Below are 25,139 nucleotides of genomic sequence, written 5' to 3'. Positions count from 1 at the left end.
TACCGCAGTTATAAGTGCGGACAGGGTGAAAATATAAACACCTCCGCAGTTATAACCACGGGAAATTGGTTCTATTAATGAGGCTTACAGTACCTCTTACAGATGCATCATCACCTACCGCAGTTATAAGTGCGGACAGGATGAAAATAAAAACACCTCCGCCGTTATAACCACGGGAAATTGGTTCTATTAATGAGGCTTACAGTACCTCTTACAGATGCGTCATGACCTACCGCAGTTATAAGTGCGGACAGGATGAAAATAAAAACACCTCCGCAGTTATAACCACGGGAAATTGGTTCTATTAATGAGGCTTACAGTACCTCTTACAGATGCGTCATGACCTACCGCAGTTATAAGTGCGGACAGGATGAAAATAAAAACACCTCCGCAGTTATAACCACGGGAAATTGGTTCTATTAATGAGGCTTACAGTACCTCTTACAGATGCGTCATGACCTACCGCAGTTATAAGTGCGGACAGGATGAAAATTAATGACAGTTATAACAGAGGCATGCACAGACTGATTTCCTGACAGTTATAACAATCCAGAGGCATCACAAGCTTTTTAAGGAGACAGTTATAAAGTTCAAAGTAATCATCCGTTACACGCATATAAATTACAAGCAATTCGTTACAAAACAACTTAATGATCCAACATAATTAATCATCACTAAGGTCAATAATATCATCACTACATCCTCCATTTTTTTGTTTCAGATAAGCCGCGTATTCTTCAATGCGCTCTTTGTAAGGCTCTTCCCATTTTCTTGCATCCGGGTGACAGTTGTATGCCCACAAGTGAGCTGTGGTCGGCATTGGATGGCCTTCACGAAGAGTAACCTACAAGCAAAGAAGAGTATAAGCATAAAAGTATAAGGTTTTACATATACGTATTATGAAGGATAAAGGATAAGGATTTACCCCAACGAAATGATCTTTATTGACAAGCACAATCGGCATGAATTTGTGCTCTTCCACTAGGTCCGCCTTTCCCTTTAACGGATAAAAAGTGTTGCATCCGGTATTAGCAATAGTCAACACTATGAACTTATATGTTGTGGAAATAAGGTAGGCCATATTTGGTATCATCATCCACTTGTCTTCACCTACGGGCTTAGTATCCTTAACTGTTAGAGCTAAACGCATTTGGTTAACCTCGCTGGCTCCAAACATGTTGATGTACATATTAGCATCCGAATCAATCTCCGTCAGAAGTTCCCTACGTATAAGTGGCCAATCGTCTTCTGCAAGACCCTTCAACGATGCAACACATCTATATCCACAGTGGCCATCTCCCTTTACATTTATAAAGTCAACAACGAATGGATGAAACTCACCAGGGATTTGTTTAAGGTAGCGCCGACGTAGGTAACTACTCACAGGCTTCTTATTCTTTGTACACACCATCCGGATCAGAGGACTTTGTACCTTAGAAGCCTTAGAAGCCGTAGAAACCTTAGAAGCCTTAGAAGCCTTCGAAGCCTTAGAAGCCTTTTGAGACCTAACCTTTGGAGAAGGTTCCTGTAATGGTGTCGTGTTGCTATCACGCCATGAGCCCGGATACTCCTTGTCAATAGTCTCCCATCTACAAGGAATGCGCTTTGTAGAGGTCTCACCACATCCCTTGGCAAACTTCTTGGGCTTGTTAGTGGATCCCATTGGCCTACCCCTTGTTTTCTTCTTTGTTGGAGCGCACATAGAAGTCGTTTCTGGATAAGTAATCATTCTAAGGCTCTCAATGATCGACATTCTAACTCCGTGAGAAGACTCCTCGAACTTGGTTCGTAATTTATCAAATTCAGACTCAAAACTCAAACCCAATGTTGGATCCATGTCACGGTCCGAAGAATCCCAAGTCAATTTCCTCCAATGTGGATGAATTGCAAGTAATGGGACAGATTCAAACTTCATGAGCTCACAAGCACATGGTAGTCCATGGGTTCTCCTAAGTACACATTCACAGTATATACCACCAACCCCAATCATGCCAATTTGAGTCTTCTCTTTAACAATAATGTGCAATGCGGCTCTAGATACAAACCCGCGCAAATGCTTATAGAACGGGTCATTCAAAGAATGCTCTGTGACAAATATGCTGAGCTGGAAGGACTCCTTTATCTTGTCATGCTGCATGATAATAAGCTTGTTCATCGCAGTCCACGCAATGACCAAGTCACCCTTACTGTCGGACAATAGTTTCTTCAGCTTTGAGTGTGCCCCCTCAACTCTGCGCATGGTATAAACATGAAATAAAAAAAACAGAAAACATTTTGCCAAACATTTTACAGTTGAAGTAAAAAAAGTGAAGGATAGCAACAAATTACCTGTTTGTTGTCGTGCACCCCATGTGCATACAAGTATCAATCTCAAACTTCACAAACTTGCTTCTCAAAGGCAACCAGTTAGTCTCAATGTAAGTCCAGAGCTCACCGGTATTCGACATAGCACCCACAGCTTTATCATACTCAACCTCGTTGGCAGCATACATCAATCGATTCCATCTATCAGTAATGTCTTCACGTGTCTCAATGTCTTTCACAAGTTTCTTCATCTCGCCAGTTACACTCTTAAGTACATGAAACTGACATAGAAGACAGCTAGCTGCGGGAAAAACAGTTTCCAATGCTTCCATCAAAACTTGGTCTTTGTCTGTAACAAAGACCTTCGGCAGATTGTCCTCATTAATGATCAAGTCTTTTAATCTATTCACAGCCCAAACAACCTCATCCTTTTGCTCATTCTGCATGTACGCAAAAGCAATTGAGTATGTCAAATTTGTCGACGTAACCCCCACCATCTCAAGTAAAGGGGTCCTGTACCTATTGGTCTTGTATGTACTATCCAGAATCACAACATGAGGAAACTCATTGAATAAGTGAATGGAATCAGGGTGTGCCCAAAACAAAGATCTGACCACATCAGTACCATCCTGCACCCTGGACCAATGTGCGTATTTGTGTTCTTCCAACAACTTCATCAAGTGTTGCATCTCGGTCAACGATCCCCTCTTCAACCTGTTGTATGCTTGCTTCTCATTGTAAATCTGTTTAATTCTAGTCAAGTTGGTTGGGTTGTGTTTCCTTATAGCAATCAAAATATCACTGGCCTTGACCCTTTCTTCAATCATTTCTCCCACCATCGCCTTTTCCTCTGGATTTAGACGGCCAACATATGAGTGACCCTGCAAAACCTCAGCAGTGTCATGATTATGGATCCCACTATGCACAAGCACCGTCCACATTTTATCTTTATTACTACGCCTTGCCCTTAGCCTGAATGGACAATTACACTTCTTAGTTCCAGTCCGATTTCGCTTTAACACCGATGTGGATGGTTTATATTTGCCGCCACGCTCACATCCTAGTGTCATCACGGCCCTCCTTTTGTCAGATCCATAGTCCGACTTCTGAATAATAATAACATAGCCATGCTCTTTACCTACAGCTTTGGCCCAATTAACAAGATCTTTGGAGGATTCAAAAGCCTACAACATTTAAAAACTCAATTAAGTATACATCGCATGACCTACACATAGTGCCTAACTTGTTAAATTGAACAAAACTTACTTGGCTAGTGGTGAAAGCTTTTGTAAGATCCACAGAAGGCACAATCTCCATATTGGGCCTATTTACTTCCTCAGGTATCATTATGCTGCAATCAACAAAATAAGCTCAATCAATCTAAAAAACTTTGTTCTGTCCGCACTTTAATATGCGGCAGCACATATTTGCCTTCCGCAGTTTAACTGGCGGACCTATTATTCCAACATATCACTTTCCGCACGTATGTTAACGGGAAAATCAATTTTATTTAGATAGTAGCAGTACCAGAACTTAAGACGATTGAAATGACTAAGTTTTTTTGACTTCCGCTAACAAGTTAGCGGAAGGTATAAATTTAACACGTCCGCACGTATGTTAACGGGAGCGTGTAATTTGTTTCATTCCCGCAGTTTTAAGGGCGGGACTATCCAGTTACGTCAGAAAGTCGCGAAATCGCGATGGAAGCTAAAAAAAGCTGAAAAAAAGCTCGGAAAAAGGTAAAAACTTACATGGGTAAGCTTCTATTCTTGACTTGAGATCACCCAAAAGAGCTTGGTGGTGGAGGAGTGGAGGAGTGGAGGATTAAGAGGAGAGTGAGGAGGAGGGTGAGGAGGAAGAAGGAGATGGTGTGTGGGAAGTAAAAATTAAATATTACCTTTTTATGTTTTTTTTACTAAGGGCATTGTTGGAATTTTTAAAAAAGGAGATGGCGGACTTAGCAAAACAGGGCGGCGCAAATAGTCTCTGCCTATTAATTTAAAACTCTGAATGTGTTGTTAGCCACCATGAACAAATTGAAAGACAAAACTAATCACTAAATAGTCAGTTAGTCTCAATTTCTTAATAGAGGGGAAAAAATAAAAAATATGCACCTCACTGGTGTTAAAGGAGGATTCACATCCCTCATTTGGCAAGATTCTGGCTGAGTTAATTCCTAAAGTTATAAAATTTTCCAATTTGAAATGTACGATGAAATCATTGATCCAGAACAACGCTTAACAACCTTCAATACCAAAATGGTGATCAATGGAACGAATGACCGACTGAAACACAAACTCTTCCTGGGCAGTCTCACGAAACCGACATTGATCTTATCCATAAACCTTCAAACCCAATCAATGCTTAACTTTAGATATTTCTCAAGGAAATTCTTAGATTAATTCTCAACTCAAGAGAAGATAAGTATTTCCCCGACTGCCTTGTTCAACATACGATAAGTTCGAATGAATCCTTACGAGAGCATCTAGGAAGATTCAATACCATATATGTCTATGAAACTAAGTAGAACTCCTGCATGTGTGTCTCTCCTTTTTCTAGTGGAATAAGAGCAGCCCCCTTCAATAAATATTTGATCAAAGTTCATGTTTCCTCAATTGAAGTGATAAGAGAATGGGTGACTGGTTCTATAAAATAGTGGAAAGTGAATATGAGAAAATTACAAGGGAAAGCTTGGAGTAAGGCAAAGCTCTGAATTGTGAAATTTTATAGGACCTATGAAACCAGTAGACCTTGCAAAAACTCAACTTGGTATTGCTAGCATTAACGACAAAACGACAAGAGAAGGGGAGAAGGAGTGCTAAATGAACAGAGAAGGAATCTTTCTTCTTTAAAGACTAACAAAGCTAGAATATTGAAAGGAAGTATTTAATGTGAAGCTGGTCAATTTACCCACCTCAACGAATCACTTAATAAAACCACACAAAGATAGATGGTACCAAATTCGTAGAGGACATGGACATGACACATAAGAGTGTCGAACTCTTTGCAAATAAAGAAGTTCAAAAAGAAGAACATTTGAAAAGAGGCCTTCACAAAAAATATGCAAAGGCTCATGATCTCACAAAAAGGCTAAGAGTCAAATCGAGGAAGATGCTTGAGAAGAGATGTTGAGTGGAATGGATTCACACGTTGTGTAACTTCGAAGATTTTCACCTGCTTTAAGTACATGCATATGTTATGCATGTCAAGGTGATTAAATCATTAACAATATCCTGATATTTTAGAATCTGATTTCGTAATTAAACTTAGTTTCAGATGTAAAATTATCAAAAATGTTGTAGTACTTTAATCCTAAATATATTGGAGTACTGATAAATTTTATTTAAAAGTTGAAGATAAGCTATTTTATATTGATATACTTGATAATTTTTATTGTTAACAAGATGTTTTAATAACTGAGATATAAATTGGATTGGTATCCCTAAAATATTTTTGGTAGAAAAAGAAGTATTTTTTTAAGATTAAAAAGATTTAATATATATTGCCATAAACACAGGAAAATCCTTTGCAGAGAACAATATGGGAGGCAAACCCAGCCAAAAAAGTGGAATACAACACCTCCCAAGAGCATAAATACGAAAGGCCGTCAACCAAAAGCCACAAGACGTAAAATAGATCCAAACAAGATAATTAAAGAAAGCCCCAACAAAAAAGAAGTATTATAGAAGAATTTAAATGTGCTAGTAAGAATAAAATTAAATAAGTAATTTAAAAAGTGAATATCAATTTGCTTATATTAACTGTTGAGATTCCTAACTAAGGGATTTAAGCTTAAATTGGCCTAAGTATGTTTTTAGTCCCTCTAAAATTAGGTCTTTTGGTTTAGCCTCCTCTAATTTTTTTTTTGTTATATACCCCTAAATGCAAAATAATACCGAGGTTTCAGTCCCTGCCGTCGCCAAAAAACAATGATTTTAGAGGGACCTAAGACATAATAAAAATTGAATTTTAGGTCCTTCTAAAATCATGTTTCTTTAGTTTAGGTCCCTCTAAAATCCTGGTTCCTTGGTTTAGGTCCCTCTAAAATATGTCACGTCAGCGTCCTGTCAGGTAAAGGTAACAGCAGGGACTTATTTCTCCATATTATTATCAAAATAAGGGTGTATGCAAAAAAATTAGAGGGGCCTAAACCAAAAGTCTCTAATTTTCAAGGGACCAAAAAAATATTTGTTTTCTAAGTTTTTATAAATCATTTATGACTAAAGTTTCTCTATCATAAGTGAAAAATAGAGAGGAAAAAGTGTAATGAAAGCAAAGACTAGGTATATTATAGAACACACTAACATAGAATATCATGATATAACTTACTTCTTATCTATATATTTTTGACTTTTCAAAAAATATTACATGTTACTTTAGAATAATGGAACCCATATCTAATTGAATCTTTTTTTTTTATTGGTGTAACATATCTCATTAGTGTAACATCATACTATTAAAGCACCCGTGAGTTCATTGTTACACTTAAAGTCTTGGAACTGCAAAGTGAAGAACTAATTGGGAAATTGAGGACGATCCCATTGATCAACAATCTCCATATCAATTGATGTGCTTCTTATCATAGGTTGGTGAATTCATACTTGCTATGGTTGAAGGTATGAAAAACGGTAGAAAGGGGGGGGTTTGAATAACGTTTTCAGAATAAAACTTCCACCTTAAAGATTTTAACAAATCTTTCGAGAACGAAGTGCTTAAGATAAGAGATAGAAAAGCACACAAGGATTTTATCCTGGTTCACTTGATAAATCACTCAAGCTAATCCAGTCCACCCGTTAAGGTGATTTCTTCCTTCTTAGAATGAAGGCAATCCACTAATCAGGTAAATGTTACAACTGCACTTGAAACCTACAAGTGACTAACAATACACTGACTTAGCTCACACTAAGATTCACTCTCTTAGTCTTCTCTAGGATCCGATCAAACTTGATCTCCTAAAGGTAACTAAACAACTGTTTAAGAAAGAATGTTTACAAAGAATTTGCTTCTGAAAAGCTAATAGTAAACACAATGAATTCAGATGAAAGAATGCTTAGAAGGTTTGAATATAGCTTGCGCGTGTGAGATTCTTCCAACCGCATCTTTCAATCTTCAGCCTCTATTTATACTCTAAGGATTAGGGTTTGAACGCTGCATGGGAATGCTACCGTTGGAGGGCAGTTCTGGAAATTCCAGCTTCTGTTGTGGCTGAGAATGTTAGGTAGGTCGTCAGGATAGTACATTTGATTTTGTACTTGGATAGTGACTTGACCTTTAAATCTAGTAGACTTCTGATCAGGGGAATGCTTCATGTTGGAACTTGTGAAGCTCGTTGATCAGAGTCAGAGGGAAGCAGAGATCCTCTGACCGTTGTATCTTCTGATTCTGAACTCAGAGGGAAGTACATGGTCTTCAGAGTCATCTTGCTTCTGGACATCAGAGTTTCCACTTTTCAGCTTCTGGATCTTCAGAGTCTTCTGCACCAACAGAACATCTGAACCTTCAGAGTGTCTGGGTTGTCAGCACGTCTGGATCTTCAGAACTTCAAGTGACTGAGTCCATATCAGAGCTTGTATGGCTTCAGATCTTCTGAAGCGTTTCTACTGTTTAGAGAGAACATAGATGTTGCGAAAGCGTTGTTTGGGTCACTCTTTATGCACAGTGCTTCTGATTTGTGTGAGATAAAATTGAGGTCAGAGCCTGTAAATAGCACACTCAGAAAAACACGTTAGAGTACCATAATTGTTCATACTAAAATGTTAACTTGTAATTATTAAAACATAGAGTTGTACTACTCGATCAAAACTTGATCTTACAATGGTCCAACTACGAATACAATTGAAGGGTATTGAGGTACTGAGAAAACATAAGTTGATGAGTTTTCTAAGATGAGAACAAGGTTTATCTTTTAACATTGGTGAAAGTGGTTACAAAACTTGTTCCAACTTGTCTTGACAAATTCACCATTAATGGCATGGTATGTAGAACTTCTTTGATAAATTATTTCATATTTTTATCTTAAGAAGGAATCTACACTCCATGTAGGTAACAATATCCCAAAAAAGAGAAACAATAACATGTTATATTTCATTCCAATTTATTTGTAATTCATAGGTGCACCTGATGGATTTGCAACCAATGATTTTAAATCTTCTAATATTTACAAGGGAGAAATCAGAATGTACATTTTAGATGTTGATTTCTTCATGGTTAATTTCAACTTATTTATTTATTTGAATAGAAAACTATAAATGGAATATGTAGAAACTTACATAATGCCATGATTTTAGATATTATAAAAATAATTCAAAATGTAAAATTTCATATACTTACAGATGATTTTCTTCACAAAATTCCACAACACCTCAATTAACTAATCCTGTAGGATCAGAGAAATATAAGAGTGAAGTGCATAAGATTAAAAAACATGGCATGAATTATTTAATAAAGTAACTAATTAACATTACTTGCAATGAAAAAAAATCAGAATGATGATTAGAGATATAAGTTATAAGTTTTTCCTACATTATATCAATCCCTTTTTCAGTAAAAAAAAGTTAACAATTAGTTAATTCTGAAATAATTAACGCACCACCACAATTTTCCAAGAAATGTATAAGTGAAAAAAGAAAAGTGAAGATGATAATCTTCTCTCGTGTTGACTTGGATAATAAAAGACAATATAAATAAACTTCCAGTTATCGTGTTTTACTTGGGAGAGCTCAACAATTTGTATTATTCATTCAGCTTTTTCTCCACTTATACATGATAAGAAATGGAGTGTCAAGATTGAATTCAAAAGTATAGACATAAATGGAAGCACAATGTAAGTTATCTTAATTTATATACATGTAAAACAAAATATATTACTAATAATAATAATTATTATTGGCAATACCTTCAACACAACAAAGGCATGAACCATGACTTTCATTATCCATTTCCTGTACCACATTAAAGATATCGAGAAACTTCATTAATTATGAAAACTAAAACAGTTCAGCTACATTCTGAGTATAAGATTTAAAATAATCAAGAAAAAATAGGAGAAATTAATTGAACTTAGGATTACAAAACTCGATCTTACATATATGGGGAGGAATCTAAAGTTATATAGACATACACACAATATTTTTAGCACCAAGGTGGCTACTTAATTCCTCAGTAAAAAATTTCAATGTATGTTAGGAGCACTTGTTCCTATCTCACATAATCAAGAGCCATTATAATAAGAGCACTAAAAATTAAAATTTTGTTAGAAAACCTAAAGAATGACTGTTTTGTTTGAGAAATTTCCTATGTTCATTAATGTGTGCACAAGAACTATCTTATTTTACACTCTTACTACATTTAAAGATTCATACATGGAGTAGTAAGTTGAAAATGAAAAGGAACAACACTTCAACCTGGTAAAAAATCAATCTTTTTCCATACATAGGTATTGAAATTATATATTGCAACAACATACATTCATGTAAACATAGAAGTAGATGTGGAAAAACTGAAAGCATTATATACACCAAATATGATCTACAATAATCATAAATAGACTGAAACATAATAGTGCAATGACCAAATTTAAATCAATTGGCCAGCTACCACCATTCCTCAATCATACGTGCATGTTGTTGTCATAACATAACATAGAATGAAAGTATTTAAGAGTATTTAGCATGCAATATTATTTTTTGTAGTATACGAAAATTTTACTCAACTATGCAAATATAACTATTTAACATGCAATATTATTTAAATAATTTTATGTGGTATATAAGAGTTATGTAGTTGTCAAATTATTATGAAGGATGAAGAGTATTTAACATGCAATGAAAAAGGTGAAGAAAGAGAGAATGCAAAGAAAGAATGGTGAAGATAGAGGCATGATCAGGGCGGTGAGTATGAAATGATACTTTATGTGGATGTAGTTTGAGGTAAATGTGAAATGATGAATGAATTGATACTAATTAACCTAATATGTCACTATATTTATCTCAGACTCCACTATGTCCCATTTTTTTACCAGCCAACGTCTTTTACAAACATTATCAAATTGTTGAATAGAGTCAGAGTGGCATATCATGGCCCATGATCAAAATTTGAACCCTCCCACCCTAAGAACCTTCATTGTCCTCAAACACAAATATTTTATCAAATATAAATTACACAAATAATATTAGCAGAAAGAAGTTTAGATAAAATACACATATGTCTAGTTGAAATAATAGAAAATTTTTTTGGTAGATGAAAATTTTACTCAACTATGCACACATAATTTTTTTTCATAAGATATTTATAGAGTTATAATTCATGACTACCTCTACTAGCTAGGTCTTGCCATGGAAAATATAGTAAAAATACCAATACTGGAAATACAACTTACTTGAGCCAAGTAGGCATACTTCTGTAAGATTGAATATTTGACACTTCGAGTGTTTAACAAATTGAGGTAAAATATTTAGAAGGTCTCTGTAAGTTGAGTGGGAGATGAAAGCCTTTATATAAGGGTAAATTTTATTACTTAAACCGGAAAAATATTACATTAAATTAAGACAATTTAAAATTGGTGAGCGAAAGTGAAACGTGAAAATGATACATTGAAAAACTCAAGCCGTGGGACCCATTTTATTATACAAAACTTGCGGTGAACTAACATAACTCTCGCATGAATGATGTGTGACTAACAAGTTACATGATAAAGTCCACATATAGGGTGAATTTGTTTGAATGCAATAAAGAGAAAATACTAATTTTGAGGAAAGTCGGGGGCGTGAAAGACATGTCACAAATAAGATACATCATAAAGTCATAACACGAGATTTGCTTGCTTAGTTAAAATGAAAAAAAATATAATATTTCAATGAAAGTTGGCACAATTGCGGCATGAATGACATGTGATGAAGAAGCCTTTATCATATAATTGATTACCTATCTGGCATAATATTGTAAAATAATTAAAGTAACTAAATTTTAGACTAAAACTTACAGTAAACTGATACAATTGTGGCTTGAATGATATGTGACCGATAAGATATACGATCAACTCCTAATATGGGTCCATTTTCTTGAATGAAAATAAGATAAAATAATAATTTTAGGAAAAACCAGCATGATTTTGGCTTGAAGGACATGCCATAAACATGATACATCACAAAGTCTTAACATGGAGTCTTCTTGCATAAATGACATGTGTTGAAGAAGCCTTTATCACAATTCGTTTCCTTTATCAGACTTAGTAGTGTAAAAGAAAAAAGTATGGTTGGACTAAAAATTATTACAATGAACTGACACAATTGTTCCATGAATAACATGTGACAAATAAGATACATGATAAAAAGTCTTGATATGGGGTCCATTTTCGTAAATGATACGAATAGGAAGTAATAATTTTAAGGAAGATCGACTCAATTCCGGCATAAAGAACATGTAACAATCAAGATACATCCTAAATTCCTAACATGGGTTTGCTTGCTTAAATCAAACAAAGAAAAGTACAAGTTTCAAAGAAAATTGATATAATTACAACATGGAGGATATGCCACGAATAAGATGCATCATAAAGTCTTAAAATGGGGCCCTCTTGCTTAAATGAAATGAAGAAAGAAAAAACAATTTCATGGAAAACTTTTATAATTGCGATTTCGATGACATGTGATAAGAAGCTTTTTATCATAAAATAGGTTTACTTTATCGGGAAAGTATAGCAAGAAAAAAAATTAATATAACTGAATTAAAGTTTTGTGTTGGGCGGGACCTCACGCTATGACACCCATCCAACAACATATGCAAAGGGGTGACTGAAGAGCTTGGAAATGCATTCTCAGATCCTAAAAGGGAGACTTAGCATCCTAGAGGGATCCACAAGACTCCAACAGACCGAGCCTTAGTCACAATAGGGTTAGTCAGGCCACAACTAAGAAACTTGGTCGAGCCAGCAAAGAATGGACTTAGTTTATCCACATGTAAGGACTCTTTGGGCCAAGGATTTGTAAGGCCCAAGAGTCAAATTAGGCTTATAATTACGGTTTAGAGCCTCCCCTCTATAAAAGGAGGGCTTTCACTTGTAAAAAGGGTTCGAATATTATTACATTGCGTCTTGGTTTATTACACATTCCTATATCTTCTCAGGTTTTCTATCTTGAAGCTTCTCTTGTTCTTCTAGACAAGAACATTGGCGTCTTATAGTGAGTTCAGGCCTACTTGGTGTTTTCAAATCTAGTGGTTAAGAGGAGAAACTGATGCAAACATGGTTAGGGGTCGAAAGCCAATTCTTCGGTGTCCTGTTGGGCTAACTAGAGGAAACAATGGTGGAAAGAGTCCGATACACGAGCGCATTCCAGATCCGGTTGTGACTAATGATGGAAAGGGAGACCCCTCGAGCGACCACGATGATGTAGAAAAGATCCCGACCCCGGTGGTAGATGGTGGTGGTGGAGGCGGTGCGACCAAAAACATACCAGAGCCGCCACCAGAGTGACTGCTGTAGAGTTGCGACATGTGTTGGAGACCTTTTAGGTGGTCCAAAGGAAGTATGAGCACTTGCATGCTCAGGTGGAATACATGCGGTCTCTGCACAACTACTGTAGCAGTGATCATCAAGATGCGGAGAGTGTGGTTGATTTCCAACCATTTGCACATGTGGTTGTAGTTACGGATATCCCGAAGAACCTCCATACTTTGGTCCGACCAACAACAGACCAGAGCCGCCACTAGGGGTGATTGTGCCAGAGTTGAGATAGGTGCTGGAGACTGTTCAGGCGGTCCAAAGGCAGAATGAGCACCTGCAAGCTCAGGTGGAGTACATGCGGTCTCTACGTGACTACCGTAGGAGTGGTCGTCAAAAGGCGGAGATTTGATTGACTTCCAACCATTTGCACCTGTGTTTGCAGCTACGGAGATCCCGGAGAACCTCAAACTTTGGTGCTAGACTCGTATGTTGGGGACTCAGACTCGGTGGAGTACTTTAATGTCCCCGAAGGATAGCTCAAGTAGTAAGAGCTAGGGATATAAGGGTTGGGTGGGGTGAAGGGTCCCGGGTTCGAACCCGGAGGAGGGATTAATTTACTAACATTTGCCTATCAAAAAGAAACTTGAGGTGCTTTAATACCAAAATGGTCATCGAAGGGGAGAAAATGCAGTCAAATATAGGTTGCTTCCGTCAACGTTCAAGGGAACAATGATGACTTGGTTTATAATGCAACCACCCTACTCTATCAGGAACTTCACATACTTGTCCACAAAGTTCCTAACACAGTTTTCAACAAGCCAAGCACAAAAGCCAACCACAAAGGACTTGTTCAATGTTAGACAAAAACAAGGTGAGGTTGTTAAGGTTTATATGGCTCGCTTCAACAAGCTCTCCATGCATATGGAAGACTTGAATCCAGATATATGTGTGACAACCTTCAAGCATGGATTAAGGGCGGGGCCTTTGAACAATAATCTTAGTTGGCAACCCGCACAAGATATGACAGAGAACACACGATTTATTTTGATGGAGGAACATGATGCGTAGAAAAAGGAGTGTGAAGGTTGGGGTGTAGAAACAGGAGTTGGACCGAGTCGCCCGCCCATAAGGGCGGTGAAGCCCCATGAAGCTAACCAGCTGACAAGAACAAGGGAGGCAAGGCCTTAAACAAAAAAGGGGGAGGCCAAATCAACAAAGGTAGGCCCCACCAGGAAGGGTTTGGAATCGCCCCGCCCTTATCCCTCAAGTACGAGGAGGATACACACCCATGAATACTAGCATGAGCAACATATTTAGAGATATCAAACAAACCAAATCTAGTGCGGTACCTGTCCTTACAGAAGAGGCCGTCGTAGAATGTGGACACGTCGAAATGGTGTGAATATCACAAGGCGCTCGTACACCACACTGATAATTAATGGACCCTAATGAGGGCAAGCAAAAAACAAATAAAGGCAAGGCACATTGATAATTACATAAAAAGAGAGAACGCTTCCACCATATAAGTTCAGGGAGCGTCCCTAGTGGTAGAAGAGAAGGTGGCGAGTACCGTAATAGATATGTTAGGCGAACCCATAGGGGAATGAAACTCTATATGTGGAGGTTTCGAAAAGGGTAGACTAAGCAACAAGGCGAGATGAAGAAGTATGTGAGGGCGGTTCACTCGGTCCAGAGTGTGGAATGTAAGTTTAATCATGTACACATAGTGTTTTCAATGAAAGAATTCGCCCATGTGAAGCCACATGAAGATGACTCAGTGGTAGTGAAGCTCTGGGTGAAAAACTACATAACGTACAAGGTCTTGCTTAACCAGACAACCTCAACAAATATTGAATATAGGGATACCTTTGAAAAGTTAGGTCTCATGGAGCGGACTTGAAGCCCTATAACGGGTCGTTGATGAGATTTACAAGTGAGATTATGTGTTCGAGGGTATGTTGAGCTTCAAACTGCATTTGGAGAGGGTAAATATGCAAAGATTGTTATGATAAGTTCCTAGTAATATCATGATTTGCTTCTTATAATGTCTTGATTGGTTGGAACATGTTGAATTAAATATGTGCTTTAATTTCAACCGCTTACCTGATAGAGAAGTATCCCTTGAGCAATGGAAGGGGGGCGTTTTGTGAGTTGATCAAGAAGCCGCCCGTGTTTGCTATTCTGACAACATAAAGTTGTATGATAAAGTAGTGACAAAAGTGGGGCACAAATATCACAAGGTGTCGATGCAAGAGGACTTTTTCATAGATCCACGAGATGATGGCAAGGTTGACAGACCTCAGCCGATAGAGGACATTAAAATATTATACATTGGGGGAAAGTATTTGAAGGTAGGGAGTAAGCTGACTGGTTTTTTTAGTATTGGATTCATTGGTTTTTAAGACACTATTATATCTATGGGAAAATGGTTAAACATTTGACTATAATTTTAAGGATTAAAGGTGTGTCCATTATTAATGTAAAGTTTGTTTACACAGTCATTCATGTGAACTCTGTCACATCGAAAAATATATTTTCGTTTTTATTAAAATTTAAAACGAAAAGTTATTTCTCCTCCTAAACATGCTTTGATTAATTGTCAATGCAAAACTATTTTACACTGATAACGCATATTCATCAAACTCTAATTTAAATTAAGCTTTGTTTTTTAAAATAATACACCCATGTCATTGCCTACATGTCCTTTAAATATCGTACGATTATCAAACTATGTTAGTTATTGGACGAAAAGTTATGAGAAGACAAATTTTGTTTGATTTAAATAATTGGGGGACTTAAATTAAATGAAAAAAAAAACTAGATGGAGCAAAACCACCCAACTACTATACTAAGGAGACCGAAAATGTAATTAAGTCATTTTAATGATATAAATGAGTTTGATTTCTCGAGAATCATAAGCACTTTGCCAAAGCAACCCCTTTCGACTAACCTTGTTTACAGATGACAAAACTGGTATGATCAGTTAGATCAATCTGCTAGAAATGGGGTGTGACAAGTTGAGTTTTTAAGCCCACCAACATGTTTTGACGCACCCCGCATAACCCATCAGAAGCGTGCGGAAGGTAGATTGATCTCATTTGATTTTCTTCTTCATAAATTTGAAATTTTTCAGACTATTATTATTATCTTAAAATATTTCTTAAATTTTAAAACTATTTTAGATGGGTCAAACTGCCAATTCACTCTGTTTTAAGCAAATCAATTCATCTTGTTTTAGGAGTAATTACTTATCATTTATATTTTCATATATTTTTTCTTTTGATGGGTCAACCTGTCGCTCAGAGCCGAATGCATTATCCAACCCACTTCCAAAATGCGAGCGAGCCGGGTTTGGCCCATCTTCGAGGTCTGTTGACCCAAAATCAAGATTAGTAAACTATATTGCAAATTTTCAAAAATTTTGATGAATGAATGGCACCAAAGCGCTCCTATAATAAGACCGAGGAAATTCCCTCTTATCCAATTCATCCTACCACGTGTGTATACTTGGTTGGAGAACTAGATCTTAATCTCATCCTCCTTCAATATCAACCATGAGTTCAATGCTGTTCTTGAAGTAGTGGCTTAGAGTTGTTCATAACTTCATATCTTCCTGCTAGCCTTGGCTTATTAGTGTGTGGGTGCGCAATAGTATCATTCATTCTTAAAATCTAATTAATATTCTAGAACAAACCTCTCTTCTGCTCCACACTAGAGAGGGAAAAGCCATGGCTGCACAAGCTCTTGTTTCTTCATCATCTCTTGCATTCTCAGCTGAGGCTGCCAAACAGAGCCTTGGAGCAAGATCACTCCAATCTCCTATTGGATCCTCCAGAAAAGGCTCCTTCATTGTCAAGGCAGCTTCTACTCCTCCTGTCAAGGTCCTCTCTCTCTCTCTCTCTCTCTCACACACACACACACACACACTCAAATGTGCTTTTTTTTTCCCTTCTTCTACACATGTGTCCTTTGATCTGCATTTTTATTGAAAAAAGCTTTCTCTGTCTTTTGGATTCAGCAAGGAGCAAATAGACCCTTGTGGTTTGCATCAAAGCAGAGTCTTTCTTACTTGGATGGCAGGTAATTTCATCCTAATTGAAAATGAGTGCTATGTTTGTGTTAATTCAGTGACAGTGTACCTGACCACATGAACTTATAAGTTATAACATCATTTTAAGTGGATAATTAATAGTATTATTTCCAAAGTTTAAGTATGAATGTGATTGTAATTCACTTATACAGTGGTTATTTAACCTGTTATCTACTTAATTAGATGTTTGAGAGACTAAATTTAGCTAAGCTAAGTATGCAAGTTAGTAGGCTAAAAATTGAGTGAATGGTTGAATTCGTTCGTGAATTCATAGGTTGGTCATGCATGAAGGAAATACCTTCATAAATCCTTGAATTTGAAATTAATGTTGGTCCCTCCCTTAAAAATCCCTGAAAGTTAGTGGACTGAAACTGACAAAGGATCAACATGACTCACAATTGAATTGACACATTCAAGGGTTTCTGAAGGATGAATTGGAGGGTTCACTGGCTAAAAATTTGAAGGATTAGCTAAATATTTTCATATCTCTGTTTTTCTCATTGAATTTTCGCCCACTTTTTCCAATTTGTATTTTTTTCCCAATCATATCACTTTTGCTATCTCTTCATTGTCTTTTTTTTCCTACATCAAAGGCAGAGCTGACATGAGTGTGAACAATAAAATTTTACAAGATATATATGCAGCATAATCGGTTAATATGGATGAAGTTTTGTTCTCACCTCATTATAGTGGTAAAGAGATGGAGGGGTGAGAGATAGGAAGAAAAAAGAGAGAAAGTATGTACGAGATGTGATATATAATATGATAGGAAATAAGGAGAGGTAGAAACACAAAATTAAGTGAAAAAGAGCGGAAATTTTTTGGAGTGCCATGAATCCAGATTGGGTTAATTTGATATATAGCTTGAAGTTGCTGGAACTGACTTCAATTTTGGCATCCTTTGCAGCCTTCCAGGTGACTTTGGATTTGACCCACTAGGACTCTCAGACCCTGAAGGAACAGGAGGGTTCATCGAGCCAAAATGGCTAGCATACGGTGAGATAATCAACGGTCGCTTCGCAATGTTGGGTGCAGCCGGTGCCATCGCGCCTGAAATTCTCGGCAAGGCCGGTCTGATTCCAGAGGAAACAGCACTCCCATGGTTCCAAACCGGTGTGATTCCACCTGCAGGAACATACAGCTACTGGGCAGACTCATACACGCTGTTTGTGTTGGAGATGGCGCTCATGGGCTTTGCGGAGCACAGGAGGTTCCAAGACTGGGCCAAGCCCGGGTCCATGGGCAAGCAGTACTTCTTGGGCCTGGAGAAAGGCCTCGGAGGCTCCGGTGACCCGGCGTACCCTGGCGGGCCTTTCTTCAACCCTCTTGGGTTCGGTAAGGATGAGAAATCCATGAAGGAGTTGAAGCTCAAGGAAGTTAAGAATGGAAGGTTGGCCATGTTAGCAATCTTGGGTTACTTTATTCAAGGCCTTGTCACTGGTGTTGGGCCTTACCAAAACCTCCTAGATCATCTTGCTGACCCTGTCAACAACAATGTCTTGACCAGTCTCAAGTTCCACTGAATCTAATTAATGTATGTATCAATCTATGTATATGTATGTTGTTACATATATATTCATTACTCTCGGTTGTTGTTGGGGACTAGAGCATCATCGTGTGTACCTTTTGTTCCATGGTGTGGTGTTGTAAGGAAATGATCGACATGTAAAAGAACTAGAACTATTCAGCATCCTGTGTTTGCATAGATTCCTAACGTCCCTGATCCATTCTCTCAAGCCTTTTCTACCTTTAAAATCGCACAAAATAATGCTACGATTTTTCATATTCACGAAACGTATTGAAATTAACTGAAGGAAAACACTATTCTTCAGTGAAGAAAAATGAAGATGCATGAAACTTAATGTTTATGTAAACCTCTCATTGTCTCGCCCAAATTCACCTGAATGGATACCTTGCTGCAACTTGCACACATTACATGAAACATCCAAGACAAATGAAGCAAAGTCATTCCTTTATAGACGATCACCAATGGCGACCTTTTTCAATCCATTTCCTTTTGATGCGGTTAATGGAAATAGATAGAGATTTACAATACCCAAATTTGAAATCATAAACTGAATCATGCTAACATCCATAGAAAGAGCTTTGAGATGAATTTTACATTTTTAAGCTTGATTGTATTTTAATTTTGGAGAATTTTTAATACAGATAAGTAGTTTGAAAAAAAGTCATGTTTTTTGTCGAAACTCGAAACCCATATACAGGTCTTCGATTGATCATGGCGAACGACGGAACGGTGAAGGCTAACAGCGCGGCGGCAAACGACGTTACAACACAACGATGATGACTAACGACTTGGCAAAGAAAGACGCAGATGCAAATGAATCGACGATGGACGATGCTCTGTCACCAGCACAAACGCGTGATGCCTGAGTGACGAACGAAACGGAAAAAGGAACGACGGTGGACGACACACTGCCAAACGGTGGCACGAGGAGTGCGCTCGGTGGAGAAAATGGCGGTGGCCATTGGTGTTGCCCGGACGGTGGTCCTTCGGTGAAGACGGTGAGAGATTAAAAATATCTAAAGAAGAAAGGGGCAAATGGGTTTTTTTTTTATTCATCGGAAAACTAGGCAAATGGGTTCCGGTAGAAGAAACGGGAAGTTAAAGCAAAAATTACCGAAAGATTCAACCTTTCACTATATAGTTCTTTCACATTCATTTTGCTTGAAACCATTTTACTTTCAATTCATAGCTTGAAGTTTGCTGGAGTCAGCAAGTATCTTAAATTCGAAATCGTTAAAGGAAGAGTAAACAGTGACGGAAAAACGTTGAAGAAAATTATATATATTTTACTCCATCGGAAAACTAAGAAAATTATATTTCAATTTGTCATGATTTAACTATCAGATGTTTGAATTGTCAATGCATAGAGAAGTGCAATTGCTATTTCAATTTTTCGTGCATTTTATCAATTCTAAACTAACAAATAACCAAATTCATCTCCCAGTTCATGGATGATTCTTCTAGTCCATTCAATACGGAGTTTTATAAATAAAAGCATAAGGCAATTAACTGATACAAAGTAAGCTGTTAATAATGTAAGAAATTCAGAATCGTTTTTTCGCTGTGCAGCGTACAGGTAAAAACACTAGTTAACTGATAGCAAGTATCATGAATTATCACTTCCGGCTGCATGTTTGCATGGCATCTGTTCGTTTTGTTTCTTTAGCTCATTTCCAGCCACCAAAAAATATGCTGTGTGCCTAAAAAACATAAAAAGGGGGTGCGTATAGTAGATATTAAAAGGGGTAAACATTTGCTGGTAAGTGGCACTTCTGGAAAGAAAATAAACCTGAAAAAATTCTGCATTTTGATCTTTGAGTCATCATCTATATCTGGAGTACTGTCTAATGCTTGTTGCATGTGATGTAGCCACCTCTCAGCAGCTTCATGTGTGACAGGAAATGGTCGATGTCGCCCAATTAGGGCAGGATGCCCTGACATAAATCAATGAAGAAACCACGGTTCAATGTTCAACATTCAAAAGAGTTTATTTGAGCTTATTTTACAGCATAAGTGCTTATGCTAGTGTTTGACAAATCTAATGTATATCTTATGATCTACCTATAAGCTGTTTTGAAATTATATTCATGAGTTATTCAAATTAGCTTATGAATAAGTGCTTAACCTATTTTAAGCTGATTTCAACAAGTTCATGAAATTACCTTATGAATAAGCCCCTATGCGATTAGCTCTTATTGACATATGCCCTTAATTAAGCAGGCTTTTTCTCTTTAATGTGTATAACATTCAATTTTGATTTCATCAATCTAACTTTGACAGGAAAACACCAAATGTAACCATGCCATAAAAATATAAGAATAGAGGACATGTGATGGGATCAATGGATGAAAATGCAACATCATTAAAGAAATTTGTTCACATGCATCTAAACGTTTTAATAATTGTCTGTCTCAGTTATCAAGTTGTTAAAACTCATATAGAGTAGCTTCACTCCTAACGGGACTGGACCCAACCTGCCTGTTCTTTAACACTATTAAGATACAGTCCTATTGGTAAGAGAAGCAAATTTTGTCATGCAAGAACTAACTTGACCAACCAAGATTAATTGAAGAATGAAAAGTCCACAAGTTAAATTGAAATAAAATGAAGTTTCTCTCTATCCAACAGGATGATATCCATTATCCTTCTAAGAGGATTTAAATTCATTCCTGATAAGTACAGATTTAGGTGGTAAATTGGCCACTAAGCTTTTGCTGGGAAAATTGAAAGGGGTAGGTTGTAAAGATTTCTCTCAACATAACCAATACATGCTGAAGTGGATTACAGTAGAATAAACCTCTGTAAATTTTATTTATTTCTCTTAGTTTCGGTCGGTACTTTGGATTTGTAATTTGCATGACTCAATCTTTCAGCAACCACACTAACCGGAGCTACAAATTTGACAAGGTGATTGATTATTGTCAAGCAACCACTTATCCCAAAAGCTTAAGCTGTTTGGGTAAGGGTCACATCAATGGTTTTATATTATATTCTAATACGCCCCCTCACGCAAGAGTCCTTTGGGATTGAAGCCTGGATGCACAAGCCCACCTACCATGTGCTTAAACTCCACTTTTTAATTAGAAAGTGAGGGGAGCAAGGATCGAACTCTAGACTACTAAGTCATAGAGGCTCTGATACCATGTCAAGCAACCACTTATCCCAAAAGCTTAAGTTGTTGAGTAAGGGTCACACCAATGGTTTTATATTATATTTTAACAATTATCTTCTTCCTTACACATTTTGCTTAAAATCTTTTGAGGAAAGGAATATAAATCAATCAGCAAAACATTACAATACACAAAGACACAAACACCCACATCACTTGGAATTACTTACTATGAATTCTCAGTCATTTTCCCTTATCATTTTGAGATGAACAATCACTCAATTTACACATTCCTCAAAAAATACACCACATAAATAAAACCAATCAATTCAACCATCTGAAGTATTTTTGATTCTACCTCCAACTTTGAGGAGCTTCGCTTACTAGAATTGACTAGGGTTTAATTCAAATAATTAATTTGATGAAGGAAACATTTCGAAGAGCAATGAAATATAGAAAACGGTACCTTGTCTCTGAGAAAAGAGAGGAGGACCTCCCATTCTTTGCACAAAGAACTCGTATTGGTTTTGAATGGCGTTTTGTTTCTCAGAATCAGCGAATATAGAACGAAACCATTCTTCATCATCATCATACACCCTGCACGTACGAAACCCAAAATCAATACAATTAATTTCAATCATAAACAAACACAAAGCCAATTTCAGGCGAAATGTATGTATGTATGTATGTATGTATGTACCTGTTGTAGAAATTGGTGGAGAGGTTAATAAAGGTTTGAAGGCCAAGTTTCAGGAACAGATTGGTGTCGTCAATGGCGAAAGCTTCATCGGAGGGAACTCCGCTCCATTCAGAAGCTTTATGCTGCAGGCTTTGCATCTCTCAAACGACACAGCCTTTGACCTAAACAGCAATCACGAATGTACCGTGAATGGTTCAGGGAGTTCTACAGTAACTGCAAGTACAATTTATATTGAACTCATAAAGTTGGAAAAATTTATTATGGTCCTCTAAAAACTTGTGTAAAGTTACACCTCTACCTTTTGACCTGTCATTTCAGGTTTTTTGTATTTTTTATATTTTTAAAAATTAAAATAGTTAATATATTATACAATTATTAAGTAAATAGTTAGAGAATGATTAGGGTTCATTTAAGATTAACCCATTAAGGTAATAATTTATCCTTAATTTTTTCCTCTTCTCTCTCCCTTCTTCATCTCTTCTCTTTTCAACACCTGATCCAAACTTCTATCAATATCCAAACCCCAAAACCCATCCCACCATCTCTGCAAAGCCAATCATCATGCTTTGTTCTTCCTCAACCCAAAGAAAAAAAATTCAGGTGCAACACACGACACAGAGGAAAAAAGAAAAGAAAACCCATATGGGAAGTTTGAGAATAAAAATAAGAATTCAGAGGACAAAATTAAAGGAAGCCATATCTAATCTGAAATTCAAAGATGATGTTCCAGAAATCAAACGAGGTATCGATTCAGCGGAATATCCGTTTGTACGACTTTGAAGCACCAACAGAGACAAAGAGCGGTTCAGGGAAGGGAACCTCTGATAATTATTCCTTATCAATTCAATTCATTTTTCTGTTCCTTTGGCTTGTTAAAATTGAAAACCAAATCATCATCATTACTTATCAAACCCAGAAAAGAAAAGAAAAGAAAACCCAGAAAGCAAAATTACACTAAACACCCACAATTTTCCTTCACTACCCATTCTCTCTTCATCTTCCCCACAAACCTTTCTCCTTCATAGAATCCATAGAAAGCTTGAATCTACCAAACAACAAACCCAGTACCAACAGCAACCAAAACAACAGATCTGTAAAGCCTTACTTTTCTCATCCTCTTCCCCTCTCTTCTTCTCCAAAAAGACCCAAACACCTCTGCCCAATCCAGTCGCCGCCGCCATCTCCGCCGCCTCTCTTCCCAATCTACACGACAATCATCTCATCTCTTCTCAATCCACACCTCAGTCATCTCCTCTTCTCAAATCGACTTCAACCGCGATTTCTCCTCAGATCTGGTGGTTTGGGTTTGTTGGTGGTTTTAGGGTGGGTTGGCTCGGTGTGTTCCAGATCCAGATTCAATTTGTATAATGTGGCTGCTGGGAAGATTAAGTGGTTTTATGCTTCTTTTATCCATTTGTATAACAGTGGCTGCTGGGAAGATTATGGATCTGAGGAGGAAGAACATGTTTGTTTGGTATCTCAGAAAATAAATCTGCAGGAGGAGAGAGGACCTGAGGAATTGTGGAAGATGATGATCAACAACCATCTTAAAATGTGGATTATTAATAATTATTTCCCTAATTATATCATAATATATTAAATATTTTTATTTTTACAAAATATAAATTACCTGCTAAACTTCCTATTGCAGGTCAAAAAGCAGATGTGCAACCATGCACAAGTTTTTAGAGGACCATAATAAACTTCTCCCCTAAAGTTCGCTTAGATTGCACGCAGTTCTTGTACATTATATTTTCATTTTATTATTTTTTTAAATTTGATTTCTTATTTGTTTTCTTTGTAACAAAAAATAAAATCAACCTTGGATTGTTCTAAATTGCTTAGCATTTTTTTTCGAAAGCAAAATCTATATTGATGACAAAATTGGAAATGATATATAACCCTCCTTGAAGGGGATCAAAGACCGACAAAACTAAAAAAACATCGAAGAAAAAGCCCTCAAAGACAAAAGACTACCGGCCAAAGAAAAACCTTCAAAGACTCCAAAGAGCCAACAACCACCTAAAACTTGCCCTGCTAATCTAAGAAGGTTTGTGCATCACGATTTGGGGTGCAATTGTAACGCCCCAATTTTCGAGGGTCACTTTAGTAACCTTTGCACGAATTAAATACGTTGACTAAACTTTCGGAGTTCAAAAATGCAAAATTTTTTCTTCTTCTCCAAAACATGCTTTAGGAAATGCATAGTTATTACCCAATAATAGATAGTTCTATATCCATAAATACACGTACAATTGAGTTTTAAAAAAGAAATATCAAATAGATAACTCTAATGCCCGACAAGCCCCTTGTGATATCCACACAAGGTAAACCACAACACAACAGAACATCAAAACCTACCATTTTCTCTGAACCCAAAAGAATACAAACTCATATGATCATTCTACAAGCTTCAACCAACAACGGTAAGCTTTCTACCCAAAAGGCTCAAGCCTTACACAAGACGCTACTCCTCCTTTGAAGAACTTCCCTCGTCGCCGATCGATCTCCAATAAGAACTGCAACGGAGCTCTGGAATCTGTAGTCATGTAGTCAATCCCACAAACGACTCCGGGTGCACTTCACCGAACTGATACAAAGACATAACACTTCATCACATCATCATGGATCCTCCTCATCGGCAGCACCACCGTGACTTCCTCCAAAGCATTGTACTTGATCATGTCGTCGGCCATCACCTGACAGTCGCTGGCCGCCTAAACACAAACAATACAAACAAATGGTGTGCGAGGGTCAACTTCTAGAATATAAATATATACATAATAATAGGTAAGGAAGTATACACACAACCATATACTTATATGCACTCATAAAATATAGTATATTCAAGAGTCATTTCTATTCACAGTTACTGATGTCGATCTATGGATCACGTGGCTTGCGTCACAATACGAGAGTTGTCTATGATAAACCTCCCAAACACTCATAACAATCAAACAAATTCAC

The 25,139-nt window shown here is 37.1% G+C and overlaps 3 protein-coding genes across 3 annotated transcripts; 1 reads left to right on the top strand and 2 right to left on the bottom strand.

The window, feature by feature from the left end:
• Positions 1–208: 208 nt before the first annotated feature.
• On the bottom strand, positions 209–12,928 carry LOC130733188 (uncharacterized). Its single transcript, XM_057585306.1, has 5 exons — positions 12,756–12,928; positions 3,571–3,655; positions 2,329–3,488; positions 926–2,231; positions 209–844 (listed from the first exon to the last, which is right to left on the bottom strand). Exons 1-5 carry the CDS (start codon positions 12,926–12,928, stop codon positions 665–667), a joined length of 2,904 nt encoding a protein of 967 aa, XP_057441289.1. The 3' UTR covers positions 209–664.
• A 3,334-nt stretch (positions 12,929–16,262) lies between these two features.
• Positions 16,263–18,549, top strand: LOC130734440 (chlorophyll a-b binding protein 8, chloroplastic). Its single transcript, XM_057586871.1, has 3 exons — positions 16,263–16,626; positions 16,764–16,825; positions 17,743–18,549. The coding sequence occupies exons 1-3, from the start codon at positions 16,474–16,476 to the stop codon at positions 18,356–18,358; spliced, it is 831 nt and encodes a 276-aa protein (XP_057442854.1). The 5' UTR covers positions 16,263–16,473; the 3' UTR covers positions 18,359–18,549.
• A 1,269-nt stretch (positions 18,550–19,818) lies between these two features.
• LOC130734441 (two-on-two hemoglobin-3-like) lies at positions 19,819–23,710 on the bottom strand. Its single transcript, XM_057586872.1, has 4 exons — positions 22,173–23,710; positions 21,939–22,069; positions 20,153–20,297; positions 19,819–20,063 (listed from the first exon to the last, which is right to left on the bottom strand). Exons 1-4 carry the CDS (start codon positions 22,307–22,309, stop codon positions 19,970–19,972), a joined length of 507 nt encoding a protein of 168 aa, XP_057442855.1. The 5' UTR covers positions 22,310–23,710; the 3' UTR covers positions 19,819–19,969.
• Positions 23,711–25,139: the final 1,429 nt, after the last annotated feature.

Source organism: Lotus japonicus, chromosome 1, assembly GCF_012489685.1.
Source record: "Lotus japonicus ecotype B-129 chromosome 1, LjGifu_v1.2".
Taxonomy (NCBI): domain Eukaryota; kingdom Viridiplantae; phylum Streptophyta; class Magnoliopsida; order Fabales; family Fabaceae; genus Lotus; species Lotus japonicus.
The sequence above is the reverse complement of the archived record's forward strand: the minus strand, read 5'-3'. Positions and strand labels throughout refer to the sequence as shown.